General features: G+C 38.9%; 4 protein-coding genes across 5 annotated transcripts in view; 3 read left to right on the top strand and 1 right to left on the bottom strand.

Moving 5' to 3' along the window:
• LOC111321352 (uncharacterized) overlaps positions 1-1,119 on the bottom strand; it is an 18,419-nt gene extending 17,300 nt beyond the window's left edge. The window contains exon 1 of the mRNA XM_088758630.1: positions 647-1,119. Within this exon, the coding sequence (XP_088614756.1) occupies positions 647-806 (160 nt within the window). The 5' untranslated portion in view covers positions 807-1,119. The remainder of the gene's footprint in view (positions 1-646) is intronic.
• A 6,542-nt stretch (positions 1,120-7,661) lies between these two features.
• Positions 7,662-11,564, top strand: LOC111321360 (uncharacterized). Its single transcript, XM_022924212.2, has 2 exons — positions 7,662-7,792; positions 7,985-11,564. Exon 2 carries the CDS (start codon positions 7,986-7,988, stop codon positions 9,300-9,302), a length of 1,317 nt encoding a protein of 438 aa, XP_022779947.2. The 5' UTR covers positions 7,662-7,792; position 7,985; the 3' UTR covers positions 9,303-11,564.
• Positions 11,565-12,590: 1,026 nt separating this feature from the next.
• Positions 12,591-14,209, top strand: LOC111321550 (uncharacterized). Its single transcript, XM_022924468.2, has one exon. It carries the CDS (start codon positions 12,628-12,630, stop codon positions 13,318-13,320), a length of 693 nt encoding a protein of 230 aa, XP_022780203.1. The 5' UTR covers positions 12,591-12,627; the 3' UTR covers positions 13,321-14,209.
• Positions 14,210-14,945: 736 nt separating this feature from the next.
• LOC111322101 (arylsulfatase B) overlaps positions 14,946-20,000 on the top strand; it is a 5,096-nt gene continuing 41 nt past the window's right edge. Inside the window, exons 1-8 of one of the 2 annotated variants that reach the window (XM_088757114.1) lie at positions 14,946-16,224; positions 16,695-16,781; positions 16,966-17,105; positions 17,353-17,428; positions 17,980-18,193; positions 18,343-18,563; positions 19,030-19,322; positions 19,695-20,000. The exon at positions 19,695-20,000 is cut by the window's right edge and continues 41 nt beyond it. In XM_088757114.1, the coding sequence (XP_088613240.1) occupies positions 15,948-16,224; positions 16,695-16,781; positions 16,966-17,105; positions 17,353-17,428; positions 17,980-18,193; positions 18,343-18,563; positions 19,030-19,322; positions 19,695-19,913 (1,527 nt within the window). In that variant the 5' untranslated portion in view covers positions 14,946-15,947 and the 3' untranslated portion in view covers positions 19,914-20,000. Of the gene's footprint in view, positions 16,225-16,694; positions 16,782-16,965; positions 17,178-17,352; positions 17,429-17,979; positions 18,194-18,342; positions 18,564-19,029; positions 19,323-19,694 lie in introns of both variants that reach the window. The other variant, XM_022925153.2, reaches the window with a different exon arrangement.

The raw sequence follows: 20,000 nt of genomic DNA, 5'->3' as shown, positions 1-20,000 counted from the left end.
TCGGAATCCTAATCGAATGCACACGGTATTTTCAATATCTCACATTAACAAGCCGTGACCATTTGAACTCCAAACTCAGTAACCTTTACAACGAGTAACAAAGTTTCACTTTTGTCAGTTTTCGTCTCGAAAACTAAGATTTGTTTGTTATCTTTCTGTTTTTGGGTCGTTTGTTTTGGACTGAAGGTCTCGACTCAAAGACTGCAAGCGAGAAGAGTTTAGAGACCAACAAAGGCTGTAATGCGAGAAAAATTTGGATAACAAGATTCATGATTTGAGTACACATACGGTAATTATTCCGGTTGATGTTTTGGTCCTATTAGCCACACAATATTGACACCGAGTACTAACGGCTTCCCTTTGAAAGTGTTTTCTTTCCCCGTCTTTCCAGAGCAGATATTGTGTAACTGATAAACATTTTGGACTTTAATTTATCAGGGTTGCCGCCATTCTTGCGGATAGTGTGCATTAGTTCATCAAACAGAATCACATAACAATGTCTACTACTTCAGCTACAATCCAGAATCCACCTACAATCCACCTAGCTACAAGGCAACAAAACATTTTCAAGTAACAAGTTATAAATAACAGACGTAAGACGTAAGGCATACCTGCATTATGCACGTACACATTACTGACATATTACCTTGGTCTGGAGTGAATTCCCTAGTAATTGGAGCATCTGTCCTAGGATGCCCTGTTTTAACTGTGCGTGCTTTCGGGTCTAAAATGCCAGAGGCCGTACATTCGTTGTTGAGAAGTGCTATTGCCATAATCAATAGCAAAAAAGGATTACGAACTTTCATTATGAGCTGAGACACAGGAATAAAGTCCGTAAGTGAAAAAGCAAACGATTCCTTCAATTGGTGCTACCTTCTTCAATACAACGGAATATTCTTTAGCGCGTCTTCAGCCACCCTCTCCCCTAAAAAAAATGCCAATTTTTTTTTGAGGGGAGTGGGGTTGCTGTATCCGACGTAACTATATTGTTTTGATGGCAACATGCCGTCAGGGACGACCAAATCTTTGTCAACCATGGAACTACAGTATATTATAATTGTATCACTTTACAGACCGCCAATATCGAAAATGTTATGTCAAGCAGAGCATCGTTAGTAGAGTGGACTATGCACAGAATGACCTCATTACAGTTCACTGAACACCGAAGTGAAAGCATTCTACCGTTCAGTCCAAACTTGTTTTCGGAAGGGAGTTGAGGTCATTAGATGTGTGTTCGAGATCTTCGCCAACTATTTGTCCATCCGATGGGGAAAAGATTGAAATGCAGTTTTCCACTGAATCACTTGACGAATGTGAAAACTGTATAATCCCTCAGGGAGAACCAAAACTCATTAAGTCCTCAGGGGCCGACTATTTAACTCTTGAGGAAGGGGGGGTGGGTGATTTTGAAAAAATTTTTCTGCAAGCGCTTGTCGGAAGAAAAAAATTGCATGCAGCCCAAATGTAACAGAAGAAAAAGGGCATTTAGAACGGAAAAAAATATCCTGCACAGCAGATTGCTAGAAGAAAAATTTCTTGATGACCAGAAATCACCCCCCCTCAAAAGTTAAATAGTCGGTCCCTCAGGGCGACAATATCACGTGATTATGACGTGCGGCTTAAAATCGCGCCATGCACGAAGAGGAAGCAACTTCCGGTCAAAAGCGAAGCAATTATTGATTGTTCTGTACGTTCTCAGGAGTCAAAAGCTGAAAAATAAGTATTATTTGTACACGTTAAAAAGACATTTGACTTTAAAAGGATGATTTATCTCAATGCAAATTCGAGAGCTGAAAGCATCGTGCAGTGTTAACAATATCAGTGAATAACTTCATGTCGTTTTCCAGGCGGTGTGCGCACTCTGATTAATAATAATAATAATAATAATAATAATAATAATAGGTTTTTATTGTTTTTAAGTGAAAATACATGCTAAAACAAGAAAATTTACATAAAAATAATTACAAGGCTATCAACATTACATAATATAAGACATTACATTAGATAGCTACTCTATATTTGAAAAAGAGCCTATTAAAAAAAAACTATTATTAAAACGCTGGGTATTAACCCCAGGGAGTTGACTACCAGGAACTCGAAGGGGCGCTGAGCTTTCTTTCGTTTTAGGGACAGAATGGTACAGAGGGTGACCAGGCAGACTGGAGATCTTCTTGAATAGAGAGCGATCAACCTCTTCCAATACACTATATATATTTATTTTTTAAGAAATATATTTGCGTTTAAAGCAGCGCTGTAGAAAATTTTGGACCGTTGTTAATTCAGGTATCGAGGAGGCGTATATGGGTAAACCATACGTTAGTTTGGGTAAAACAATTGATCTAAAAACGTAATCTACATTTGGTTGTTGATATCCCGCTTTGCGCAAACACCTTATCACATAAAGACACTTATTGGTCTCCTGCAGCTTACCCTTAATATGCTCATTAAACCTGTGATTACTCTGTAAAGTAACCCCTAACACTTTTAGACAAGAAACTTGCGTTATATTGTTACCAGGGTCTATATCGCGAGCAACCTTCTTACAAAGTATTAGTTCATTACATTTTTTGGAATTACATGCCATGGCATTATCTTGGGTCCAACTGAAAAACTGATTGACAACCTCTTGGGAAAGATCTATTTCATTTTTACATTCTTTGACTAGTAAGGTACTGTCGTCAGCATATTTAACTATGCTGGTAAGGTCACTATCACTGATGGCTAAATCGTTGATAAACAAATTAAAAGATGAGGCCCACTGACACTACCCTGGGTTGTTCTTTCGTTCACATAATGCCATTTGTAGACAAAACCCTTAAATAGTAGTATTTGTTTCCTATCCATTAGAAAACTTAAGTACCAGTTGACAAGATAAGGATTGAGATGAAGAGCCGTTAGCTTTTCCCAAACTAACGAGTGTTTAACATTATCAAAGGCTTTCGAAAAGTCCATCGCGAAAAGCCTAACATAATTACAATCCTTATCATCAAGTACCTTTAAGTAATTATGCTGTACTTGAATCAAGGCGTCTGTACAGCTGCAGCCCTCCCTATAGGCATATTGTGTGACCGTCAGATTTTCCTCAAAAACTTTCTTACTGTAATGATGGTATACAGTTCTTCAAAACAGCGTGCTATAAGTGCAGTCACATTTATTCCCCGAAAATCCCAATGTTAAACAGGAGTGTCTACCTTTGGGAGGAGGTTGATGTTAGCCTCTTTCCAAGCTGTGGGCCAAGTGTAAGAGGACAGAGACTTGTTCCACAAAGCAGCCACCACAAGTCTCTATCCTCTTACACTTGGTCGACAGCTTGGAAAGAAACTACACGAGTACACGAGTACACGAGTAGTTACACAATGCTCATAGGCTTCAATGTCCTCTATTTCGCGCAGAAATGAATACATAATAACTTTGACACATTTGTCACCAGAACTGTCGGTCCTCTTTTGCCAGAAAAACTTCGTACACGAAGAGAGAGTGGCATTGGGGACACATGAGGCTAGGTTTTCGAGTGTAATTTATTCCCCTTCAAAAAAACAAATCATACAAAAACTAAACTAACTGTTGTCGATGTGATAAACTAGATCCACGAAAAGGTTACGGGCTTCTAGAGCAGTTGAAGGTACTTGCAATTGTCGTTCTTACATAATTATGTCAATCAATTCTCTGCATTCCTCCAAACAATATGTGGGGCTTGTTCTGTCGCAGCATACACCATCAATCACATCAATATCATCTAGGTCAACTTCTGTCCGGTAATCCGTTGCATTTGTCCATGCAGGAACATAATACAGTACATCTGGTCGGCCAGAGGGGGATTCTACATTATGCGAAGGTCTTATCCTGTGCAGATTCCAGTGTATGGCAACTTTTGTTGAGTTCTCCTTGAATCAAAGGCATGAAACAGAATCTCAAGCATTCTAAGCGAACTGGGTCATGATTGAAAAAGATACCCTCATCTCTCATGTCTTTAAAAAAGTCGATCCACCAGCTTGCATTACTTTTCTTCAGAAAAGACCACCAAGCCTCTATCCTCTGATTGCTAACTGACTTTCCGTACATGAAACTTTTATCACCTGAAAATGCATCTTTGCACCCTGACCTCGAAAACCGTTGTATTCCCGCGACATATAAATTTTCTGTTCCTACATCTGCACGCACTATCCTCGGGACTCTACCTATTTGACAAATATAGTCTGTAAAATAATTAGCAATGATTTTTGGGTTGTTGTTTGTACCACCAACTTCTAACCAAAGAATACGTCGGCTGTAACCGTCGATAGCCCCATGTATGCAAAACCCTAATGGTTTGAGCTTGTCGTAACCATCTATGTGCCAAATGTAGTTAGGTCCTTTACCACGGTATTCTCTCCTTCGTAATCGCTTTGATGATCGTGACTGTACCCCAACAAGATCCAATTCTTTAATTATAACTCCTACGGTCTCCTTCTGGACAACAAGACTATAGTAAATTCGTAATCGCATTTGCGATAACCAATACTGTTCCCACTTCCTTCGAGTTCAGTTTCAATGGCATTTAAAATTTCCTTGATGCCACTATGGTCTTTCTTCTACGAAGACCCTGACGCCTAAGCACTCGTTTCAGCTGGCGCAAGCTTATTTCAATTTCATGAAAACACAAAAGAAAAGCGAGGATCTCCGAGTAAGCCAGATCGAGAGAAAAGTAGTGATTGATGATATCGTTCCTCTGGAAAGTATTAGGCAAGCCATTGCAAACGCAAGGCGGTAGTACAGCACTGGATAAATGTATTATTCCAAAAAGTAAAAGTCCTTTCAAAGAATGCCTTAACAACACCATCTTACCTTTCTGTGTTGACTGCGTGACTAATATCACGCACACGCTGAGTGCGAAATATCGCGCGATAAAATTGAATTTATCGCGCGACAATTTATCATTTATCGCGGGATAATCTCCATTTATCGCGAGATAATTCTCCATTTATCGCGCGATAATTTCCATTTATCGCGCGATAATCTCCAATTATCGCGCGATAATTGTTTATTTATCGCGCGATGATTTCCATTTATCGCGCGATATTTTGATTCTATCGCGCGATAAAAAAAGTGTCGTGTCCCCTATGGGCCACCGTAGCATTGCTCCCTCAATAGAGATATAATAACTTGGCAGGATAGTCAACACCTCCTGATAATGATTGTTTACAAAGCGTATTACGGGGTTTCTCTATTTCCATTTCGTTGAAATACTTCACAACCGAACCATGAACCAAATGTAAGCGAAATGTAACTAGTTCAGAAACATGTTTCACGTGTGCGGAATAACGCTAATTAATTAAAATTAGGTCTACTGAAATAAAACGCAAAAATAAAACATTGGACTGTGAAGCACGTGGCTACAGGAACTGAGGTTGTGTGTTACATATACGAAACAGGAGCAAACAATTATCTAACTCCAATCATGATCCAATGTATCATAATTTAATGTTTCATGATACTTGGATGGATGAAGCCTTTTTTAGGACAAAAAAGAGCGAAAGATCTGCAAAGGGCATAGCCCATCATGCATCACTGCAGATGTGCAAAAGAGATAAGTGTAGTGTTTGAATATTTGGTTACTTAAAAGAAGTTTTATTGGGGTCAAACCTGGAAAACCACGACTTTCGCTGAAATGTTTGTACTAGCCAAAGTTCAACAGCTTTATATCTGTACTGTTTCATCCCCAGAGGCTACTGTGCCTTGTTAAGTTACTCGTGCCGGTAGTAAGACTACGACCCAGGTAGCACACGTTCACATTATTCACTCTCATCTTTTCCCGGCAGCGGTCCGAAAAAAAAACTCACGCCCGGAAATGAAACAATTTCTGCGTATCTCAGAACCCAAGAAACGCTTCGAGTAATCATTGCACCTGCGAGTCGGTATACCTACATCAGTCAAATACGGTACTTACATTTTGGAAACAGTGGCTCTGAAAGATTAAGTCAACTAGTTAGTTATTTAGTATTCTTTCCCAAGAAGATAGCCAAGTAAGCAGTGATCTATCCCCCTCAAATATGGTCGGGTCCAAAGCCCGGCATCAATGCATTAGATGGCGAAATATCATAGAGCGTAGCTGATGCGTAATGACAAATTTAACATAAGCCTGTTGTCTGGTCAGACCAGAATGTTCACGCCCATTGGAAAAAGACTGACATCTAGATTTAACAAGAAAAAATAAAGTAAACAAACCCATGTTTTGCCTATCTCCTTAATATTTGCTTCCAAGATGATAAATTTAAGAAGTGAATGACTACTTCAAGTCAATCAATGCTTTTTATGGCGATATATTATTGAGCATGGTTTGATATATCAAAAAGGAAATCGGCGCCTCGAACTTAGAGCCTCTCGTCTACCCCAAACCAAGCTTTGCACTAGGCGAGGGACAAATTTTCATGGTATGTATGTTAACAGGAAGAGAGAACCTAGTTGCTTGGCTAAGAATTAGGTCAACTTCGTCTTTTGGCCCGGAAAATCGAGACAAGTGGAATGGCTCTCAATCCACCTTAAACAAGCAAGAAGAGGTATAATTCCTGTTTCCCGTTTTCTGGATCGTTTTTCGAGGTCACAGTGCACTCTTACTGTAGTTTTGAATGAGCAGCAGATATCTTTTAATAATAATAATAATAATAATAATAATAATAATAATAACGGTTTATTCACAGTATATCCACATAAAAAGGTGTGGCTCTTCATCTGTGAAGGCCTACGATACTAAAATTTAATATTAAAACTAATTTATAATGACTAACTAAATTGTAATAGAAACTATACATGACTATACAAGAAGAACGACAAGAAGAACGACACGCACTACTTTCGCAAGGTTCATATCTTTTCTCTGCATGCAATTCGTTTTATGCCAGTTTCAAGGTAATTTCCGTAATTAATCAAACAATCTATAGCGATGAAAATAGTGAGGAAAAGAAAAAAAATACGATTCAATCTTTCAGCGTCTTAAAAATACTTTTAAGTCATTTAAAATCCTGACCTCTATTCAAGGGAATTGTCATCTCGACCGGTTCCTTCTCACACAAAGCCCCAAGTGTTTCTAGATACTCAGTGTGGTATCAGCGATTAACGATAAAAACACCCCTCTAAATTTCATTAAATAGGTTTGACTATAACTCATTTTTAAAACAACATACCGTCAACCGAAGAAAAGTAAGTAAGAGTGCAGGGAAGTTGAAATCTTATCAACAGTAAAATACAGTAATATTGTAGCAGGCAGTGGTTTTAATCACCGAACTAGGTTTACCTTTCGTTCTTTTTGTCCTAAAATGAGCTTTATCAAACGAAACGATAATTCACTAAATAAAAATTTAACTCAATAAGGATCGGAGTTAAGTAATTGTTTGCTCCTGTTTTCTATATGTAACACTCGACCATGTACATGTTCGTTTCTACCCTGTTGTGCGGGTCTAAAATGCTAAATAGGGCCCTCATCACGAAGACAACATCGGGGGAGCTCGGATTTCGTAATCGGAAATCTGCCCGAGATGACCTCCTTCTGACGGATTTCGGAGTGCGCTTTCTGTTATTTTGGGCGTTATGAAGATTTGAATAGGCTGAAAGCAGGCTCTTTTTCCGCCCCAAACCCCTAAACCCTCCCCACGACCTCCCCCCCCCCGCCACTCCCCCTCCCTTAAAAGAGCTAGGCTACGCAGACTATCTGGTAACCAGGCCAGGAAACATACTCCACGTGTGGTTGATTGCACGCTGTTTGAACTGCAGACGACCCATTCGTTAAGCTTCGTTCAATCTCTCGTGAATAGGACAGGTAGGTCATCTTTGAAATTCTTTCTCTAATTATGTGGCGGGAGCTTAGTTAACATCAAAATGTTGTAACAACGGCAATTGAATACTGAATTTATGCTATGCCATCTAAATGCGGTTAAACTCGTTTGTTTGGATGACCGTCTCTCATCGGTGCATTGAAAATTTGTAAGTTTGTTTTCCTATGCACTTTCAGGATGAGTAGCTCAGAAGAATTGTCACAGTATGAAGAACCATCGACCAAAACGTCCAAATCTTTGCAGCACAAAGATATATCAGTGATTCCAAGAGACATGTATGGTTTGTATGGAGTGCATGTGAGCAATCTTCCATCGGGTATCTCTGAGGAACTTCTCGAGAAGACGTTCTCTTCTGTCGGTAAGGTTGCTGTTTGTAAAGTTATGGATCCAAAGACGCATCCTGGAGGTTCTTTTCCAATCTACGCATTTGTCAAATTTTCAAGCAGGAAAGAAGCCTGTGATGCATTGTCAAAATTTGATGGTTACACACTTAATGATAGCATCTTAGCTGTCAGACCTGCTTACGTTTCTCAAAGAATTAAAAGGAACCAACCACAGAGACATCGCCGCACGGACGTGTTTTCTAACCAAAGCGAAATTAATGGAAATGCGAATAAAGAGCAAGAAACTCCGAGAAAATCTTATGTGATGGGTTCGTCTGACTGTCGATTGAGGGATGGTAAGCTACAAGAAGGCGATGTTGTGGTACATAACGGGTCTTCCGCTAAATCGTCTCCAACAAAGGGATGTACCGAACAGAAAGTTGCTCCGCAGTTTAGAAAAAGTTCATCACCTGATGACTCAAAAAAATTTCGAGTCGTTTGTCCAGAGATAACATCTGATACAGCAGTCCAAGCTCACCAAAAAGGAAATCATGATCGATCAGGAATTTCTTTTGGACAAACATCAGATAGGACTGACAGCTGTTCAAACACAATAACGTCAGCGTTTCATTTATATCAAGGAACATCAGGAATACAAAAGCAATTACCAACCGCTTGTAATGTTCAACCACTAAGCACAGTGGAGAATGGATTTACACAAATGAACTCAGATCTTTCTCATTTGCAACTTTCTCCTTCAAGTTGTTGTAGTACAGAAAATTACCCTCAAGGAAGTGAAGTTTTTTCATGGAGGGGTGATGTACCACAAGGTGCAACTGTTTGGAATCCATCCCCTTCTGGAGACACTGCAGTTGCTTACTTTAGCGACAGAAACAAGCCAGCCAATAGCTCAGGCAGGAGCTGCCAATCAGGTTCCAGTGTAGCTAGTTGGAGTACCACCGATGTGGTGCAATTCTTTTATAATACTGACTGTGCTGAGTATGCAGGATTCTTTCAAGAGCAGGAGATTGATGGCAGGGCTTTGATGTTGTTGAATCGTGATACACTGTTGCAATTTTTGAAAGTTGGACCAGCACTTAAAATACTACAGAAGATAGGCGAGTTGAGATCAACGGGATCGTCACTTGTCACTGGTGTGAATGGCTGGTGAAAAATTTTGTTACTTCTCAGCCAATTTGGATGTGGAGGGGGGAACAAGAATTGCCTAAAAATTAATTGAGACGTTTTTGGGTAATCATTTTTCCAACTTCCTACTGAAGACCAATCTGGTTGTGGTTGCAGTTCTATGGATCCTGTTAAACCATTGACAAGGAAGGGTCTCTACATTATTCATTACAAAAGACTTGGGAAGTTGCTCATCATTTTTCAAGGCTGTTCTCTTTACATCTCCTAAGGAACTGATAGGAAGAATTTGCTTTAGTTTTGGCGTCACCCTCATTTTTGATTTAGGGGTGATATTGTAGGGAGACATTACTGGGGGTACATACTAGTCACCCTAAGGGGTTAAAAGGTTGGTGAAATTTTCACACTTTTTTTGAAACCATCCTCTCCATATTACTCACCTTGAATGTAAAAGAAGTCTTTAAAAAGGTTAAGTAAAGCTACTGAATTGTACAGTTTCAAGAGAGTGGGAACCCTCTAGCTGTACCTTAACGAGTTGGCATTTCTCCTTGTTTCTATCTACTGTAATGCATTTTAGAATGACATTTTTGATTTTATAACTTAATCTTAGAGGATACTCGGAGTGTCAATAATATACAAGTTTCATTCTGAACACTTCACTGCGAGGTAACTCTGTTTCGTATACTTGCAAGAGGGTAATTGTGAAGAAGAGCTCCCCGAAAACCTGTCGGCCAACTATCAGTCAACTGTCGGCCGACAGATTACTGACAGGTTACCAACAGGCTACCGACAGCTAACTGACAGGCTTAATTGGAATCTCTGGCTTGTATGAGACCTGTCCAGGAAATGGAGAAGTAGTTTTACTGACTCTGTTGCCTAATAGTACTTTGTTGACAAGAATCACATGGGCTACTTAGGTTTGTGGTGTGGGATATCTCACCCTTTTTTAGAATGATTTTGATGCTTTATTTTTTTCATAGAATACTGTCCATCATTAAGTTAAAAAAATTGCTGAATCATCTTGCTATGAGACTCATTACATAATGTTTGCTGTTATGGATTCATACAAGTATTATCTTTCATTATTTGTGGAAGTGGTTTCTGTATATTTTATGAAAATATCCATCTGTGAATGGTAGGAGCTAAAATTAAAGAGTTAAGTTGGAAAGCTCTGCCTTTAACAATATTTAAATTATTTGACTTTCAGAGAACTATTATTTTCAAATATATTTTCTACTCAAGTTCAAATGTGAGTTGGGTTGTTGATGTATTTGATTTTTTATTTCATTAGGCTTATTTTTCATAACATACCCATGTTTCAGTGATATCTCTTGTTATACATTATGTGCGTAACTAGTGGCTTGTGTTTTGTTAGATTTGTTTGATCTTCATACTAGCTCATAATTCATTTTTGTATGCTATTTCACTTGTTTCCACAATTGATTCCTCATGGTGGTTAAATTGCTCCAAAGGGGAATGTTTTCTTTGCCCATGCATTTGTTTATTCCATCTTTTGGTTAGATCTGCTTCAATTAGGCAAACCATTGATAATGGAGATATTGAGCAGCATTTTTGACACTGATTTTAATGTGTCATTCCATTCATTGGTTAAGAAGCATATAATCTTTTAAGTTAATGTTAATTGCTTCTGATGGGATTTATTACGGCAATCACCCTTGCTTAGCTTAAATCTATTCTCTTGTTCCAGTTCTGTGACATTGAGAGCTAATGTAACTTTTGTTTTCATAACTTCATCTCTTATTTCACTATCAAAATAATATATTGTATTATTGCAACTTTAATGTTTTTTTTAACAATGATTTAGCTGAAAGGATGCTTGTTTGCCTTAATTAATAATTTTAGCCAATTTATTTGTTTTTAGTGTCAACATCCTCAGCAACAAACAGACTGTTTGAATTTGTAATTCGTGAAGATGTGGTTTACAAGATTTTTTTCTGCTGAATTTGTCTGATCCTCTTTCTAGCTCTCATAATTGTACAGCAGTAAGTTTTTGCAGATTTATCACCAGGAGCTTCTTGTCTCTGTAGAGAACTTGGATTGTCTAATTAGAAAAATTGTAAGATTTGTGAGATGAACATTTTGCAAGCAATATTTGCTACTATTCACCATTGTTCTGGAGTTACTAGCCTCGTCTTCATGTGGAAACGCAAAAGGATTATCACATGTGTGAGAGGCTAGTAAGTCCAGAACAATGGCAATTCAAATTGGATGCCATATTTCGATTCAGTGTATGGCTTATTTTTAATAAAACATTTTGAATTGACACTTATCATGTTTACATGTCTGAAACTTGCTTCTATAATAAAGATCAGTTGTTCATGATCTTGCTGTCTTAAGAGAGAAAGTGTGGCTTTGAGCTTTCTGAACTACCTGTACCACCTAAAACCTGGGCTGCAAGGACTAGCATGATATTAGAAACTTTGGGAAAATGGGTATGCCTGGCATCATGATTATGAAAGGAAGTTAAATTCATCCTTTTCTTTGTTCTATTTTAGATTTGTAAGGTTTATTGCGTTCATACATAAGGGTGTGTGAGTGTGGTAGCTTGACCCAGCCTTGTGTTCTTTGGTGTTATTTACCACTCCTACATCTTTCTCGTAACCACCAATAGGTGGTTTGCAACCAATCTCTAGAGACACTGGTAACAATAGTGAAAGGAACAAATGCTGGTGGACAAACAAAATGAGCTAATGAGATATCTATTGTTTACGTCCACCAACATGGCAGCAATGATGTAACCTGCAAACCACCTATTACCCTCTGTAGATCTCTCCTTATGGCAACTGGGACAATTTCTCTTATGTTCCTGCCAATCAGCCTTTTAACATTGTTTTTGCATAAAAATTCCCAATTTAAAGTTGACAGCCAAAAGAAATGTATTTATTAAAATAATCATGACTGGTACGGGAATTATGAAATTATCATTAGAGGCTTATAACATCCACATATGCATGCTTACAAAAAAAAAAGGTAGGCCAACCATTTATGGAAGATATTTGTTTAGATGAATCATGTTTCCATCATTTTTACCTATTTTTTGGAGAAAAATGTATACTCTTATATTTGAACTCTTGATTTATTTCAGAACGGTTAGTCCTATTGAGGGTGGAAATATGGGGGGACTATTGCCTCATTCAGATCACAATTCACCTTGAGACAAGGTATCTTTATGTCCTGAATGATACTTGTTTTCATTCTTGGCAACTGTCGATCCTACTAAATGAGACCGCATGATGGCAGATGGTAGGCACTGTTTTTGTTTTCAGGACAGCATTTCAGAGGGAAGACTGGGAAGGAGTTTACGGTGAAATTGAGGAAGTGGATCGATCAAAATGGCGATTCGACCGTCGCCTATGCGAAGAAAAATTGGATTATTGCTCATTGACTTGCAAAAAGCTTTTGTGGACGGAGCATGGAGAGCTTATTTACCTGACGAAGAAGTAGAACCAATTAAGAAAAGTTTTGAAAACTGTGCGAAGCTTTTACGATCCGGTTTGAAGAATGTTCCCTTGCTGATGACACTCTGTCCTTTTCCAGGTAGTGATTTTGAGCTGGATGACAGTTTGACTTCTGTAGTTGGCAAAAATCAACGATATGTCATTAAGCCTAGCACTTCAGTGATGGATGCCCGCGGTTTCAGAGAATGGTTAGAAGAAGAATTGCTTAAACAGGGAATAAACACTTTGGTAGTGGGTGGTTGCACAACTACGAGTTGCGTACGAGTCAGCTCTATCCGAACTCAGAAGGCTTTCGGCCACAAAGGCCTTCAGGTTGTGGTGGATTTAGGCTTGTGTGGTGCAAGAAAAAAAAATGGTATTCAAAGATGTCCTAGCTGTATGCAGCAGTACATGGAATGTGGGGATTATGAACCGTCATGCAATCCACATTGCACATGTGCTGGTGTTGATGTTGTAATGACATCACCTATCGATAAAGCCGTGCAGTGCATGCAAGATGAGGGTGTTGAGGTGTTGGAAAATTTTGACTGGACGCCATACATGCTTCAATCATCTGTCACTGAATGATTCAATAGTATTTATGTGTCGCCCATTAGATGCCCTCAGGTCTCTCTCTAGCTCACTAGTGATTACTTGGAGCAATTTTTGTAAATTGCATGGTGGTATAATTGTATATTTTCCAATTGTGCAGCTAGAGTAAGTAATCAGCAACCTTTTGCATGTCATGCATGCAACCTTCTCATGTGGATGAAAAAAAAAATTGCATAATTACCTGAAAAAATAAAACTTCAATTGCCTATCAAGCAATCTGCCTGATACATTACTGGCTTCATGTAACAAAAATACTTGATCATAGTTTTGTTGTCCACATCTGCAGGTGAGAGGTGTCTGGTGGATGTGGTTTCACTTAATAGTAATTTAAGTATGGACATAAAACAATATAGGACTTGACTATGTTTTTTTACTCAAAAAATGTACATAAGTGAAGCCATGTAAGTTGATGAAAAATAGAGTTATTGTTCACCAATAACTCAACTACTTGGGTGATCACCATGCAAAACTCTGAAATGCAGAAGCATCTTTTTATTGGAGCACATCATTATCCCTAGCCATCCTTGATTTTTAAATGAGTCACCTTTTCCAGTTTTGTCCCTACATTCTTGAAGACACTTTCTTTGTTTATGGACAAATTCACAAAAATGTAACATCTTGAACAGAAAATATTATAACTTTTTAAGGAAGGGATGCCTACATAATCCAGAAGAGTTGACATATGTGCCTCATTTATCATTTGTAAATACGTGCAAGTCAGAAAATCACATTCCTGCCCTTTGATTTTCAAATTGGCCAGTCCATCCCAGTTTTTCCCTATAAACTGAAAGATAATGCGATGGATCCATGCAATATGACAAGAATATAACATACTCCTGAAAATTAAACTTAATTGGTTTTTGAATTTAAGGCATAATTTACTTGATGTATAATACCCTCACTATGGAGAATAATATACAGATTAAGGGTCATGCAGGAGATGTAACAAACTGTGCAAGAGAATAAGAATTTTTCCTGTATTTGAAGGACTCCTAGATAAACCACGAGAGTTGACATGAATGCACCATACAAGACAGAAAATTTCAGAAAATAGGTTTTCTCAACTGACAAAATGTGTTTCTTAGTTCTTATTGAGAAGAACTATTACACATTAGGTGTATGTAGATGATCCATCCACATCTGTTTTTCAGTTTAAATTTATAGATTTGAGTGAGGTACAACTCAGCCTGTAGTTGAGGAAGTCAATTGATATCAACCAAACACATTAGTAGCATACCTGCCAACCCCCAGAGTACAAAAATCTGGAGACTTCTAGAAATGTTTGCATTGTGAGAATGTCATTTTCGATGATGTCAGAATACTCTCCGAAAATCATCCGAAGGCCTTCGGAATGTTCCCGACGTCTCTCAATTCAACCAATGTAAACAGCGCAATTTGTATTGTGCAACTTGATTGGTTGATTTGCTCTGTTTTACTTTTTCCGATCGAGAACTGCTTAAATAAGAGCACTAAATCCTTTTTGACTTCTCGAAAACAACTTAGTTATTGAAAAAAAATTGAAAAAAAGCCACGGTAGGTATTACCGGGAGGTTTGGTGCTCTAACCGAGAGACTGGGAGATTTGATGGAAAACTTGGAGACTCCCGCGAAAACCGGGAGAGTTAGCAGGTATGCATTAGGCTGATTTGAATTAATGAGCATAATTTAAGACTAAAAATATACAGCACAAACTCCTGTTACCAAACAACTGTGGTAACAACAAAGTTCGAGAAATATTTGATGACTTCACAAAATTCAATATAGGTGGTTTTCATCCAGTCTCCAGAGAATAAAGGAGGTAAGTTTCTAAAGAAACTGTGGTGCTGCGACGGTGGGGGTAAAAAGGTAATTTGGTTGTATCAATGAAGTTGAAATAGTAAATTGGCCACCGTAAAGAGTTAAGAAAAATGACGTTTTGAGAGTTAGCCCTTCGTCATTCGCTCTTACGAAGGGCTAACGCTCGAAACAACAGCTTTTTAATTCTTTACGGTGGCCACTTTACAATTTCAACTTACTTGATAGTCTCTGGAGACACAAGTAACAATGGTAAAAGGAACAAATGCTGGTGGATGAACAAAAGGAGCTTATGAGATATCTATTGTTTACATCCACCAACATGGCTGCAATGACGTAACGTGCAAACCACCTAATCCTAGTTTTCTACTTGACTAAATTGTAATTGTAAATAGTAGTTTAGAACGATCTTTACTTCTTAAGGATCGATTGTTTTTGTGTATCTGGAATACAAGAAATACAGAATAGGGTAAGATTTCCGTATAACCCCATACTTCATTATGAATTCGGTTCTTGGATAAAGGAAGCGAGGCAAAACAACAGATTTCCTTTGGGACTACGGCTTTTCTTTTATTGGTCTGGGGTTATACGGAAATCTTTCCAGAATAGCAGCTTGGAGTTTATTTCGGAAACTGGTTGTTTGTGACAAAATGTGCTGTCACGCAAGGTAGTCTTTGTACTCTGCAGTGGGTAACATCGGACGGAAGTGTCTCATGCTAGTCGCGAGGTTGCACGAGGTTGCACGGAAGTGAGTAATCCGTATCAAAAAGCTTGAAAAGCCTGGTTGTAGGACGAAGTATCGGTTGAGCCATGGCTCAGTCACGTGTGAAATTCTTGATGGTAGTTTTGTGCGTGCCTTGTATGTTACACACAGGCCACGGTGCAGGATCCAAGCCACCGAACATTTTGTTTTTGCTTGCCGATGATTTCGGCTGGTACGATGTCGGGTATCATAACCCTAAAATACAAACTCCCAACATCGATAAGCTGGCTAAGAGTGGAGTTATACTCGACAGTTATTACGTGCAGCCAATATGTACACCGACACGGGCAGCATTGATGACCGGAAGGTATCCAGTACACACAGGTAAGTAAGTTAAGTTGTCTTGCGCAAGGCCATGTCATCACTTTGTTTACATGTACCGTACATTCCTCGTTGGGAAACTTCACTAAAGATAACAAAGTTGGTCAAGTTGAAATACAGGCTGTAGTTGCTCGTGTTCATTCCAATGGACTCGCAACTACTCCCGCCACTTAAAATGGCGTTAAACGCTGTAAATCTTGTCCATGCCAAACACCATAATAGAGGTTTTGCACAGCAGCCATGATGGATGGCAGGAACAATGAAGATACTTTGCATAAGAAAGAAAATTTTTTCCCATGGGTAAAACAATCTATTGTTCCTGCCATCCAACATGGCTGCTGTGCAAAACCTCGTATAGATACACGATAAGTTACACAAGTTATCGCGAATTGAAGAAGCTTCTATAAAATTCGCGTTTTTTTTTGCAATCGGGACCCAAGATCGCGAAAGATTTTTTCTTTATTTTCTGCTAGGTCTGCAACATGATGTAATTCATCCGGAGAATCCCTATGGATTGCCTCTGGACTTCAACTTGTTACCACAGAAACTGAAACAGGCTGGTAGGTATTGGAAAATTTATGGGTTTTAACTGGATTCTATTGTTGGACTGGCAGAGAGTATCTTGGGAAAAGATTGATTCGCTTTCAGAATCGCAGATAAGTTGTGATGAGTTCCTCCCTTAATTTTCATGTTCATAAAAATTTAAATTAGATTTCTTTCCATTCCTCCTTTCTTCTGTTATAGGTTACGCGACTCATTTGGTTGGCAAGTGGCATCTAGGTTTCTACAGGTGGCCCTACGTTCCAACCAAACGAGGTTTTGACTCCGCCTATGGATTCTGGGATGGTTCTGAGGATCATTATGATCACAAAGTTTTCAATGTCGTTGATTTTCGCAATGGAACCGAACCTGTTTTAGACCTGAATGGAAAATATGCAACATTCGAATTTGTTAAGGTACAAGAAAATGTGGACAGTTGATACTCTCTTGTTAAGGTAGTTAGCTTACACGTAATTGAGGTTTATTTGTGAGACTTGGAACCAGACGGGGCGCTAACTGAAACCATTTCCGGTCACCTCCCAGTATTGCGTCAGGATTCCCTGAAAGTTTGCCTCTGACCATAGTCACCAGGGAATTGTTGACTTTCGCGACAAGTTAGATTTAATAAAGGATTTGAACGGGACCAACGCCACAAACGCTGACGTCAATTTAAGAGGAGGATGGTTGGGTTGTTAACCTTGTTGTGTCTCATTAGTATCACTTATGTATTTCAATAAATCGCTCGGCCTCATTAGTTTTTAAATTTGAAACTCTAACAATGGTAAACGAGTTCTTTTATATTATTGGTTTACATGTTCACCTAAATAGCTTAGGTAGAAAAGGAAATCTAGCGCACTTTAAACGCACTTGAGAGAGCTCCTTCAGTTCAAATTAGCTATACGGGTTTCCTTTAAATAAATTATACCCAGCATGAAAAATTACACAATTTTGCTGGACTTGAGACAGTCTAAGTCAGGGGTATATAAGATCTATCAGAGCTGCTCGTGAATAAAAGCAAGGACGGACGCCGGAAGAAACTTAATGGCCTGCTTTACTGCGCCTGTCCAGCTCTGCGCTCACCATTAACAAACCATATCTAATGTTGAACCCAGTTGAGCTACGGGTCGGTCAGCTAAACTTACATATCGTTTCCCTGTATTGTGCGTACCACTGTAAGAAGTTAGATTTGCAAATGTAAGCCATATTTTCTTTTCTCACAGCAAGTGAAAAAGGTTTTGCAGGACCACAATTCATCGCAACCGTTGTTCATGTACATGGCCTTTCAAAATGTTCACGCACCGATCCAGGCCCCGGAGAAGTACATAGAGAAATACGACTTTATAGAGAATAAAATGAGAAGAGTTCACGCTGCTATGGCAGATATCATGGATGAAGCTGTGGGAAACATAACAGAAGCTTTTAGAGAAGCAGGGTTGGTAATATGAAAATGGATCATGAAAAAACTCAATTACTTGGTGCGTGAAAGAACTCTCTAAATGGGAAAAAGCGACACAATACCTTCATGAGATATTTGTCACGCCCTGATAAGCGTTCTCAATTATTCAATTTCTCTTGTTTTAGATTGTGGGAGAACACCCTTCTGATATTCAGCACTGACAACGGAGGTTTACCTTATTATGGAGGTTACAATTGGCCCCTTCGAGGAGAAAAAATGACGCTGTGGGAGGGAGGGGTAAGAGGAATTGGATTTGTCCACGGAAATCTGCTGGCAAGGAAAGGAGTTACGTGTAATGAACTATTGCATGTCACGGACTGGTACCCAACAATTCTTGGATTGGCTGGTAAGAAATACTACAGACGAAGGAAATAGCTTCTAAGCGGCGCAGTCAAAGTCTTGCTTGAGTTTATTGATTTCTTTCAAGGAAGATCTACTTTTCTGGTTATCCTTAAACCCCAAGAGTGATCAGCATCTAATTTTTCCTTTTAGTATCACAGCTGAATTAAAAAAAAAACATTAAAGAAAATGATCATCTTCTAAAGAAGCTTTTGCTTTTTAAGTAAATTCTCCTCAGCGTAAATTAAGTTCCGCAGGAAACGTTTATTGAACAGTACAGAGAACTTTCAAACTGATTTTATGCCGTAAAGGGTCAAATAAAGGAGAATTGAAGCAAGTAAGCAATAAACTGACGATGCTGAGTGGAAGTGACCAAGTGTACACCTGTGAACGAGTATAAATCTTGTGAACGGAAATCTTTTCTCTATTAATTTGTTGTTAGCGTAGGTATTAAGAATGACCTTCATTTGTAGGTGTGACACCAGAAGACAATACTCCTCTCCCACTGGACGGCCATGACGTATGGGACACGATTTCGATGGGGAAGCCTTCTCCACGCTCTGAGATATTATTGAACATTGATCAACCTGGTTCAGTTCCTCCAGGGCCTGGTATCCTAGGTGGTTATACGGGGGTCGCACTCAGGACCGGTGATATGAAGCTGCTGATGAATGTGCCAAATGTCACGTGGTTTAAACCACCAGAGATTAGTGGAATAGTGGAAAAAGAAATACCTTTGAATGCGGTGTTTGAAAATCCAGACATGGTAAAGTGCGCCTTATTTGTTTTGAGTATGGGAACGAATCAAAACTAATCGGAGATATTACCTCGCAGATCGAACTTGCATTTCAGATCCATTCTCCATTACGTCGATGCCTTCGTTGCTGTAGACGGGAAATGTTACACATATTTGATTGAGAAAAAAGTAGGCAAATCGTGGTTTTTAGGAAATGTTTTGAATTGATTCTAGATTTAAATTATTTAATTAGAAAAGGTCGCTTTCACTCACAGACTCGCAGCATTGAATTATGCGATACTGTTAAGCTTAACTATCTAAAAGGCGTCCGACGTTCAGTGGAACTCGACTCTGCAGCTGCCTTTATTTCCTGATCTTATGTCTTACCGTCTCTCGTTCCAGGCCACGGTTGACAAAGTGGACATCGCCTTATATAACATTTCTAAAGACCCAGAAGAACGAGATGACCTCAGCAAAAAATTCCCAGATATTGTTAAGGAGATGCAGATGAGAGTGCAGTACTATGTGAATTCATCAGTAAAACCGTTGAACCAGAAAAACGATCCCGAAGCCTTGAAAACCGCCCAGGAAAAGGGAGCATGGGGTCCATGGAGAGACTAAAATCCAACGAGTTGAAACTTCAAACACACAAGGGAATTAGATTTGTAGTCAGAAGAAATCGTCAGCATCGTAATCAGCCCTCAGTGT

The sequence above is a fragment of the Stylophora pistillata genome, chromosome 4, assembly GCF_964205215.1.
Source record: "Stylophora pistillata chromosome 4, jaStyPist1.2, whole genome shotgun sequence".
Lineage (NCBI taxonomy): Eukaryota > Metazoa > Cnidaria > Anthozoa > Scleractinia > Pocilloporidae > Stylophora > Stylophora pistillata.
This window is presented reverse-complemented; position numbering and strand designations above follow the sequence as displayed.